The following is an 11784-nucleotide window of genomic DNA, read 5'->3' as shown; positions in this document are numbered from 1 at the left end:
CAGAGAAAAATATAGACAAACAGACGGTCAATTCCTTGACGAATTTTGGCTCAAAATTCGATACGTATCTATATTTTAGATAGTAAACCATGGTACTAAATTTTAATTATATAATTCTTTACGTTTTATACGAGTTATCATATTCATTTATACATGGACAAACAGGATTTTCCTCTGAATGAATTTTGTTCAAAATTTGACAGAAATCTACAAATTTTTTATTAAATCTATCAACCAATTTTCATTTGTCTAGTATAAAGTGTTTTTGAGTTAATGGATGATTTTGAGTTCACAGACAGATAGGGATAATTGCAAAAATATGTGTTTCGGCCTCATGGAGGCTTAAAATGTGAAAATTTGAATTTTTTATTAAAAATTAGATAAGTAACCTGCATTTTCATTTCAGTAAAAAGTCGCAACAACAACATTAACAAAATATATTTATTATTTTCAAATTCCAGTGTTATTATTTACAGATGACTTTTTTTTAACATTTTTACATATATTTATTCATATCTGAAAGACATTTAGAAGACATTCTGTACCATGATATAACAGCTTTTATAAATGAACTGAGTGGCTACCAGATGAAAGCTAACAAAAATCACCCATCAAGCAAAGTTTAGTACAAAAATATTAAAACCTCCTGATGTATGGATAGAAATAAACAACTTCTGTTAAAAATAGAATATATTTTGGCTCATTGTTTCAAAAAGTAGATTGCAATATTTCGTAGAAATTTCTTATTTCCAGAGAACACAATATATTAAAAAAAACAAAAAAAAAAAACAATGATTATTAGATTCAAACTGAAATATTTATAAATAGTCCGTTGTAAAGGAATATCCAAGCAATTAAGATATTTGACACGCCTTTGACAAAGCTTTAAAATAGCAAGACTTGTACATCTCAATTCTTAAAAAGAATTAATTATATTATATTTCAAAAATTTTTCCATGTGCACCAATGCAGTGGAAGAAACTAATATTGACGAATTAGATATTTTTCTATTAGTTCGGCAATAGTCAAAATGCACAATGATCAGTAACCATGATGATACACATAATTTTCTAACAGCTTCGCTGTAGATGTTTTTTTTTTATTTACTTATAATGGTACAGTTCATACTATATAAGCACTAATATTTGGTCACTACTGTTAAACTGGGGGTATGCAATTTTTAAATTTTATTCATTTATTTTGTATTGGGAAAAATCTAATTAGCAATTTTTCATCAAAAGCATTTATAAATTTTCCTAGATTTTTTTTGCTTCTGATTATACATGAATTCAAGTATCAATATATATTATTTTTATTCAATCAAAAAGTAAATAGCTAAAATATTAGCAATTATAATTATTATATTACTTTCTGAAACAGAGGGCAAGATTACTGTGAAAATAATGTTTGGGTTATGAGAATCATATCTGTCAAATATAATTAAACCTAATAAATAAAAAATTGAAATGTTCAAAAATGTTAAGCAAATATTATATATATATAAAGCATAAAAGGAAAGAAATTTTAAATCTTTATTAAACAGTCAGAAACCAAATGTAATAATATATTAAGTCTAATTTTATTCATAGTACATGAGTTTTATTTTAGGTAAAAAAAAAAAAAAAGTATCTGTATACTACACTTTCATAAAGCATAAATTATAAAAAAAAATATTTTAAAAAAATTCATTGAGAAGTTAGCTTGACAATGTGTTTCAGTTCATTTCTTTTCTATAAAATAATATGCAAGTGAAAATGTTTTGAAGTATTGTGTATGACTTTTTTTAGTCTCTTGATATTAATTGTCTGTAAAAAACTCAATTTTGATTAACAAAGACAATTACATGAACTTTAATCATGAAATTGAATTAACACATACAAAGAAAATTTAATAATATTCAACGACGAATAGGGATATTATTAGCCAAAACATTAGTCGTTCCATTATTTGGTATTACAAGTACATATTGAGATAGGCCTTTACTATTATTTGGTAAAATAACAGGAAAATTACTTGGATATAAGACAGATTGAGAATTTTCTTTTTTTGTATAAGGATTAATAACATAAACTGGATTGTCTTTTTGAGGAGAGTTATTAACCACAGGCTCAGTGACTTTTTTTCCATTGCAAATATCAATGCATTCATTTAGCCTTTTCATAACTGCAGTAAGTGAATCTTTTGGTAAGTTACATTTATTTGCTCTGACTTTTTTGTACACATCATGAGTTTGCTTCAGGACTTTATCAAAAAGTTCAGGACATTTATCAGGAATGTCTGAAACATCAATATTCTCCTGCTCTTTTATATCTTCTTGAATTGGAGAAGCTGGTGGAGAAAAATGAGGAGTTAGGAATTTCCAAACAACTGCATGAATGTGTTGGCAAAGATTAGCATTGATCATACTGTGTATGCAACTGCAAGTATACATGTGCACACAAATATCACATTCACTACATCTTAAATTACAATGTTCTGGGCACGTCTCAAATTCTCTCATCACATATATACTCTGTTCCTCTTCTTCTGATCGAATAAGCCATATTTTATCAGACAAAGAAGAAATATGTTCACTTGGGATTTCTAAGCCAACATGATGGCACATATTAATAGCTTCAATTGCCAATTCAATCTTTTCATCATCTAGCATATTACTCAAACGATCCAACATTTTATATCGTACCAATTTCATTATGACAAAAATGAATTTGTCTAAGCGCTTTTTCCTACCTTCTCTGCAGCAATATCGAAAGGTCCGATGCATGACTTCTAAGTGAATGTTTGTACTAAGTGGAATGTCCTTGCGATAGCAATACGCCCACATTTCAGCATTACTGCCATATTTTTGCATGATAAAATTTCCCAGGTTTCTAGATTGAGGGTCAGACTGGAGAGTTTCAATGTAATTCTTGAACATGGAATCAAAAACATTTTTATTTTGACATTCTAAAAGAGTTCTCATAGTTTTGTAAGCCTCAGCTCTTTTCACAATATTGCCTCTAAATACACGCAATTGAACTCGAATTCTGTTGTCTACATACCACATACTCCAAAGCCATTTAGATTCATCTTCCATGACCTCCTTCCATGCCTCAAAATAAAAAGATTCACTGTCTGACATAAAATATGTACAAGACAGAGGTCCAGTGGATTCTTTGATTGATGTGAGGAACTGCCATATGACAGGTTTGTCCACTTTATTACTGATACAGAAGGCTACTGGAAAGGCAATTTCATATTCATCCATAATAAACAGAACAGTGAGGTAAAAGCGACCACCTTTCCTACGATACAATGAATCAACACATACAACTTGCTTAGCAGATGACATCAAAATTTGTTTTTGGAACTCTGTCATTATGATGAGTAAGAAATCTTCTTCTGTACTTCCAATATCTTCTTGTCTGTAGAAAAGTATAGGAGAATCTTCCATCTGACAGCACAAACGAACCCACTGATCAACACTTTCTGCATCACTCAATCCTGGATTATATTCATCAGTAGCGTAAGCATTATTGATGAAACGAACGTCTCTCTTCTTTAAAAGATACAGTTGGAAATGATCTGTTGAAGATTGGCTGTCTCTAATATCATCCAATAGGCTTTCAAATGGAATACCTTTTGATATGTTATCTATAAACAAATAAAGAACAGATATAATTTTAATAGGTTGCATTGTAAGTTTTAACCATAAGTATATATAGATGCAAAAAAAAAAAAAAAGATTTCAGTAATGCAAAAAATGAAAGTCAAAAGCATTTTTAGTTAAGCATTGTGATTTAACAATAAAACTTAAAATAAATCTAAAGATATAAATTACGTATGAAGATTATATCTGAGAAAACAGTCCTGTAAAATAATAACAAAAGTACTAAGAGGAATAAAAATGCAAACTTTTTTTATAAATTGTATTTTTTCTTAATTTTTTTTTTCAGATCTTTCGTTAAGCCTTACTAATGAATGATGATAAATGCATTGAATTTCATTTATCATTTCTATTCAAAAACACAAGCTGAATTTTTAAAAAATAAATAAATAAAGGAAATCTTTTTTTTTTTTTTTTTTTTTTTTTTAATATAGGAACAGAACTGTAAAGATCAGTACAACAATTATTTTGAAAACTGCCATTTCCTGGATGTTTTAATTTTGAAGTTTTAAGCATCAGCTTCAAATTACTTCATATATATATAAAATTCTTTGAAAAATAATAAGAATTGCCAGTCTGACGAGTAGAACTACGTTTGATCATAAAACTGAACCTCATCTGCTTTTAGATAGAATTTTATCTATTTTGTGATAACAAACTTGGTTTGGTTGCCATAATCCATTCGAGTAGATTAGTTCTTTTTTGGGGAAAAAAAAAAGACAATATAATAGAAACACAACAATTTTAAAAACTTTAAAAAACAATATAAATTGTTATTTGAATACTGCATCTTGCTTTTATGTTTCCCTGAAATTGTCATACATTAATGAGATCAATCATGACCCAATTTTGTGCATATAAAGAAGAGTAAATTTATTTTCATGCATTACTTTCTTGTATTATGTGCTGTTATTAAATTTTCAAATAAAATTTCATTAAAATATTTTTATCATAAATCTAAAGATATAAATTACGTATGAAGATTATATCTGAGAAAACAGTCCTGTAAAATAATAACAAAAGTACTAAGAGGAATAAAAATGCAAACTTTTTTTATAAATTGTATTTTTTCTTAATTTTTTTTTTTTCAGATCTTTCGTTAAGCCTTACTAATGAATGATGATAAATGCATTGAATTTCATTTATCATTTCTATTCAAAAACACAAGCTGAATTTTTAAAAAATAAATAAATAAAGGAAATCTTTTTTTTTTTTTTTTTTTTTTTTAATATAGGAACAGAACTGTAAAGATCAGTACAACAATTATTTTGAAAACTGCCATTTCCTGGATGTTTTAATTTTGAAGTTTTAAGCATCAGCTTCAAATTACTTCATATATATATAAAATTCTTTGAAAAATAATAAGAATTGCCAGTCTGACGAGTAGAACTACGTTTGATCATAAAACTGAACCTCATCTGCTTTTAGATAGAATTTTATCTATTTTGTGATAACAAACTTGGTTTGGTTGCCATAATCCATTCGAGTAGATTAGTTCTTTTTTGGGGAAAAAAAAAAGACAATATAATAGAAACACAACAATTTTAAAAACTTTAAAAAACAATATAAATTGTTATTTGAATACTGCATCTTGCTTTTATGTTTCCCTGAAATTGTCATACATTAATGAGATCAATCATGACCCAATTTTGTGCATATAAAGAAGAGTAAATTTATTTTCATGCATTACTTTCTTGTATTATGTGCTGTTATTAAATTTTCAAATAAAATTTCATTAAAATATTTTTATCAAATTTCAAACAAACTTGTTACTTAGTGCTTAGTGATAATTTTCAATGTCATGACTATAATTAAAAAAAAAAAAAAAGCTTATGTGTCAGAATTCAATGCTTATTTTAACTCTCTTATTTTTATACTTTCCTTCTCTGTAAAGGTTATTGTTCTTGCACTGAAATTGAGACAAGAATACTTTTGATTATTACAATCATTATTTCTAGCTCCATAGATAAGGTAAACAGAAGAAGATGAACAATCCTCTTATGTTTTTAATACTTTTTAATAGATTTCCTTTCATTCAGATTAAAAAGCATTAAATTGATTCAAGATTTTAGAAAAGGTAATAGTAGAGAAATATTTATGAAAAAATGCAGTTTTATTTATTTAGCTAGGAATTCTAATACATAATCAATCATTTTAAATATATTCTAAACACTCTATTTTGACATTATTTAAGAAGTAAATATTAAATATGATTGTACCTTGTATAGCAGCTTGCTCTTCAACAGACAACTGTACAAAAGAGGTTTCCTTTCCATGGCCATAGTGATGTGGACAATACCTTACAATCACACTATCTGGACATTCTTCGCAATATATAGCAGCTGTGCATACTATTCCAAGCTTGCAAGTTCCAGGAGTCTTAAGCATTCTCTGTCTTGGACCAGTTACTCTTGAAGCATATTTTCCAGAACGGTGACAAACATAGAAGAATTTCAAACCAGTACTTGTTTTCCTAGCTCCATGTCGCAAAGTATATGATGTCAACTCTTTCCGTTCTATATCATGCTTCCACTTTTTAAACGCTGTAAAAAATAAGAATAAATATCATTCATTAATTATATAAGGAAATCGACAGTCTTAATCAGAGCTTCTTAAAAAAAATTTGACTTAAGCAGCCATTATTAGCATAGAAAACATTTTCATGGTCCTAGTTCATTTAGGGGGGGGGGGGAATGTACAGCAATTCCAAAATAAAACTAATGGAAATATTTTTCGGCTTTCTTGTATATTAACATAATAAAATAGATTATGTGTGTCGTAACATAGTGAAGAAAACTATAACTAATTTGAACTTTTATTTTGACCAAATGGATCTGAAAATTGTTACTTTTTATTAGTGGATAATCACATACTGAAATTCAATCCCTTAGCTTATAGTATTCTTCAGCTAATGCATAACACAGCACATACACAACATACACACAAATAGATAATGAGATAGTTAATTTGTCAATAGGTTCAGTTAATAGAATTTGACAGAAATATAATATTTTTAAGATTAAATAATGCAATAAATATCATCTACAAAGTATATTACATTTTTAAATAAATGTATCAACATGCACACAGACAGACTTTTCAGTAAAATATTGACTTCATTCCATACGTCAAAAAAAAAAAAAAAATTAACATTTTTAGTAAAAAAAAAAAAAAAAAAAAACCAGCAAATCTTGGTAATTAAGTTTACAACATTTTTAATTATTGAACTCATAGCAAGTTTCTTATATTAAGATCTAAAATATGGCAGACTAATCAGCAAAATCATTTTTTTTTTTTTTTTTTTTGCAATTACAATACTTTCTGTATATATATATATATATGTTAGATCAATGCGAATAATCGGTTATTATTAGTACTAACCGGTCATTATTAAAAATAACCAAAGAAGTTTGGCCAATATATATATATATATATATATATATATATATATATATATATATATATATATATATATATATATATATATATATAATCTACTATATCCGCTATTAAATCCATTCGTTGTTTTTTTTAATGCTTCAAAAAAAAATTTTTTTTGAAGCAACTAATTAATTATGAAATAAAGAAAAAGGAGTTAGAAAAAAATATGATAGAAAAACTTCATAGCAAGTTTTAAAAAACATATAAAAAGAGGCACACACATAGCCCAATCCTATATAAACCATTTAATCACATTGACCAAACTTGATTGGGAATTATTAATAATAAAGAGTTAAAGTGAATAATTTGTGATATGTCTCACTTTGACCAAAAGAAGCAGTTATTATTAATAATGACTGGTTAAAATTAAAGATAACCAATTATTCACATTGACTATATATATATATGATAGAGTAAAATAAAATCAAAAATGAAAAGTTTACTTGATATGAATATGAAAAATCATTACTGAAAGAATTTTAATGAATTCATAATGATTTTTATTATTTTTACTTAGTAATATTCGAGAAATATGAAAGTAAAGCAAACTTTTAAGATACTAAACTTTTTTCCCATAATCCTTTTAGGGATGCTAATCTATAACTTATTATATATATATATATATATATATATATACTAATAATAAAAGAGAATGTGTGGTGTGTGCTGTCATTCTACAAGCCAGACCACTGGATGTAGAGCTAACAAATTCAGCACAAACATTGTTTAGAGTATGGGAATATGAAACATGGAGTGATCCCTTGAAATTTTAATTAAATAATAACTGATAATTTCAAAAAAAAAAAAAAAATCTTGTACAAAAATGGTTTTCACATTGTTTTTGAAGTTTCAGAAATGTTCCTAATGTTACTATTTCAGTTGTTGCAAAATTCTTCATTTTACATTTAATTAACTTTTAATGTACATTTTATAAAAAAATAATTGCATTGTTGTGAATAAAATGCAAACTGTTTTTATTCCTTATTAAATATTCAATCATGTGATTTCTTTCTATTGCTAAAAGCTAAAGCCAGAGAATTATGTTTAAAATCTGTATGATTTATACATTCATATTATTGGTGGAGTAAATAGGTTTCATTGTAAGGCTTCTTTTTTATAAACAATTTTTAAATTTTGTTCAACTTATAATGAAGGTGTAACTTTGGTATCAGGCAGAGGTAAAAAGATTTTGAAGTGGATATATTTATAAGCACTGCTGCTCTTTCATGTGATATAATTGGATGTATAAAGATATAAATCCATAAATAGTAAAATGTAAATTATTATGAGCAAAAAGGTGTAGGGTTTCTAAAATAATATGATATAATAGCAATAGTATGTTATTGTTATGTTTATCGAAATTTGAAGCTAAACAAAAATCCAGAATTGAGCAAAAACATATTTTGCCAAAGAAACCATTAAGAGCAAATTGCATAAAATGTTGAAATGAAAATTTGAACAACTGATTGGTCGACATATATAATTTATTCGTATTTTTAAAAATTAATAATTTTCTGCCCAATTAGATTCAATTTAAAAAAGTATTTTAATTTCTGAATTACGCAAATGTTTCTTGAGATTTAATTGCTATAATTTTAAAGTAGCATCACAAGAGACCAGCTATAATAGTATTATAGAAAACAAAGTCTATCTTGAGAAGATCATGTAACCCTGTTGAGACAATAGTAAACAATTATCCCAACAGAAAGACTAATTGAAACTGTCTCAAATGCTTACATTTGGACAATTCCACAACAGGAGGAACACAATAAATAATAATAGTTAATGCACTCAATATTTAACCCTGCGTGAACACATCAAAACTGTTTTAAACTACTGCTCAAAAAATTCTTTAGACCTTTCATTGCCATAATGGGAATTCCCTTTCCGAGCTGTAAAATGGATACCATTTTCCTCTTGTGCCACTAATTTGTTTTCAAATTTATATTAACAAAGCTTCATTGTGTTTTTCTTCAATTGCCATGATGCTTGAATGTTGAAAATAATATCTGAAGAGTAAAATTCTACTTTGAACTCATTTTATGTTTAAAACAAATTGAGTTATGAATATATCTCTACTACATTTCCTTCAAAAATCTATAGTACAACATTCATTTAGTGTTAAAAATGCAGTTATTCTAAAAACAAAATTCTTATACAATTTAAAATTAGTTTTATACAGCAATTAAAACGGTTTTTACAATAATAAAAACAGAAATTATTGGGCTAATATTTACAGAGGATTTTTTTTTTAAATGGATCTATGAAGATTACATAAAATATTGCATGTTCAATAAAGAGAGTCCAATCATAGATACCAAATTAATGATTGACTTTTTTCTGAATCAAAACAAGGAATATCCATAATTTAGAATACAACAGATTGGGAATTTTTCACTTGATACATTGAAGAAATTCATTTGACTAAGTATAAAAAGGAATGTCTTAGTATTATACTATGAAAAGTATAGAGAAAAAGAATTCATTAGGCATATGCATAACAAAAAGGTATTGTTTTTTCAACTTATTTTTTATCTAGTTGAAAGCAAACTGAAAATATGAATATATATATTTCTGTAGATTAACTCAATTAAGTTAAGAATAAAACTGAAGAAAGCATAATTAAATTAGATTAAAATTCAAAGGAAGGGTTGAAGGGAGACTATAATTTTGAACTACAGAGAAACAGAAAAATAATAATAACTTCTGAATTATCTCCAATTTACCACATATCAATATGAAAATATTTGAACAAAAGTATTTAAATATGCCCAGAAGCACTTTTTTTTCATTCATAACATGTTTTCACATTTCACAAGTATTCAAGAAATAAGATTTTATTCAGTTATCTTTCTGTTCACATATAATTAATTGTCTTAAAATATTCATTTTTAAACTGATTTTTTAATTTAATAATAAAATATTAAATACTCAATTGTCATCTAAAATGTATAAAATAAAATTATTGTTAAATAATATATTATAATAATTTAAAATTTTTTGTGAAAACGAAAAATTAGTATGTTTCTTCAAATTAAGTTAATTAATAATAAAGCAATCAATATATAGTAGAATTCTTTACTAATAATCATCCTATTTCATCATGTCATGCAATTAACTTTCATTTATCCCTTCAGAAGTAAAATAAACTAATTCTAATTAGAAAAAATATACAACTGTGTTTACAACAGCTATTTTAAAATAGTTCACTTTACTACAGTTTGGTTAATCTGCATAGTGATTTTAGTTCAGACACCAATCACATAAAGAGAGGAAAGGAGGTTTCTGTGTATATGGTAAGCTTTGGGAAGGAGATAAAAGGGAATAAAAGGTCAATCCCGGAATAAACAAAGTGAAGGGAGCTAATTATATTGAAAACTGGCATTTCTTTGAAACAAATGTTTAAATTCCAATTGCATTGTCCTAAAAATAACACATAAAATAAACATTTTTATAAAATCATAATAATAGCAAAATTTACCAGTCATGTTAGGAAAATGCAATTCCTCTTCATCCATATTTAATTTATGAAATGATTTTAAATGGTCACGAAGCTTTTGAACATGTTTATAACTTGTGTTGCATTCTATGCACCGGATATAAGTTCCAATTTGCTTTTTAATTTTATGAACTTGTCTGACATGCCTCATCTTATTGCCTGTCTTTGTGAATTGTTTAAAACAATATGGACATGTTAATTTATCAACAACACCTTCTGGCTCCAAGCAAACAACCTCATTCTGAATAGAATTTAATTCACCATCTCCTGTTGTATTTTCATCCATTGCAGTATTATCACAACTAATAGAACTATCATCATGATCCATGACAGAGCTTTCATCATGGTTCACCAATTGTGTATTTTCATTACAGTTATCATTTAAATTAGTTTGTTCAATAACTGAAGAATCTTGTTCTACTGTCGCTAATTCTTCATTATTGGCTTTTACTTCTATAGAATTTTCCTTATTTATTTCAGCTTTAATATCTGGAATTTGGCTATCTTCATTCATATTCTCATCCTTAATTTCCGTTGTTGTATTCTCATTCTGAATAAAAGAACCATCTTCATTTATTACAATTGAACAATCTTCGTTAAGGACTATTACCTGCTCATCATTATCATTTACGATATAACTAGTTGAAATTTCTTCCTCAGTCACAAAATAGACAGTTTCAAATTCCTCTGCCTGCTCCATGATGTTAATACAGATCGACGAGCTAAATATCGTAATATCAAAAAATTACTTTAATAAGACAAAGTTTACTTCGGAGAGCAATTGCTTGGCTTTAATTCATTCTACAGAGATCAATTAACAGGTTTCCTGATCCAATTTAAAGCAAAACAAATGCTCGAAATCTTAATGTTATAAAAAAAATTTAATCAGTAATTTCGTTTAACATATTTAGGAAATACAAATGAATTTTATATGACCAACGTAATTAACTACGAAGACCTTGCATATTTGAGTAAACATATCATATCATTATTTGAAAGCTTTTTCATCATTGTTTACTTAAATTCACATTGCAAGATACGTCTATATACAGATACGATAGTATTACTTTGAACAAGATCATGTACTGTAACTAACACCTCGAATACTCAAACCAGCACAAAATCCAAATTCCTCTACAGATAGGCAATGATTCTCCATTATCTGCACATGCGCAGAGTGAAACGCTAATTCTCGTTC

The 11784-nt window shown here is 26.7% G+C and overlaps 1 protein-coding gene across 1 annotated transcript; it reads right to left on the bottom strand.

Annotated features, from left to right (window-relative positions):
• Positions 1–1705: 1705 nt before the first annotated feature.
• LOC129989187 (uncharacterized) lies at positions 1706–11713 on the bottom strand. Its single transcript, XM_056097562.1, has 3 exons — positions 10569–11713; positions 5866–6189; positions 1706–3633 (listed from the first exon to the last, which is right to left on the bottom strand). The coding sequence occupies exons 1-3, from the start codon at positions 11284–11286 to the stop codon at positions 1898–1900; spliced, it is 2778 nt and encodes a 925-aa protein (XP_055953537.1). The 5' UTR covers positions 11287–11713; the 3' UTR covers positions 1706–1897.
• Positions 11714–11784: the final 71 nt, after the last annotated feature.

Source organism: Argiope bruennichi, chromosome 10 (genome assembly GCF_947563725.1).
Source record: "Argiope bruennichi chromosome 10, qqArgBrue1.1, whole genome shotgun sequence".
In the NCBI taxonomy this organism is placed as follows: Eukaryota; Metazoa; Arthropoda; class Arachnida; order Araneae; family Araneidae; genus Argiope; species Argiope bruennichi.
Note: the sequence above shows the minus strand (reverse complement) of the source record. Positions and strands in the feature narration are given on the sequence as shown.

Coding starts and splice junctions, on each gene's coding strand:
- LOC129989187 (XM_056097562.1), bottom strand. CDS start 11,286: ATGGAGCAGGCAGAGGAATTTGAAACTGTCTATTTTGTGACTGAGGAA. Junction 6,190..10,568: donor GCATTTTCCTAACATGACTG/GTAAATTTTGCT, acceptor TATTTTTTACAG/CGTTTAAAAAGTGGAAGCAT. Junction 3,634..5,865: donor AGAGCAAGCTGCTATACAAG/GTACAATCATAT, acceptor ATTTGTTTATAG/ATAACATATCAAAAGGTATT.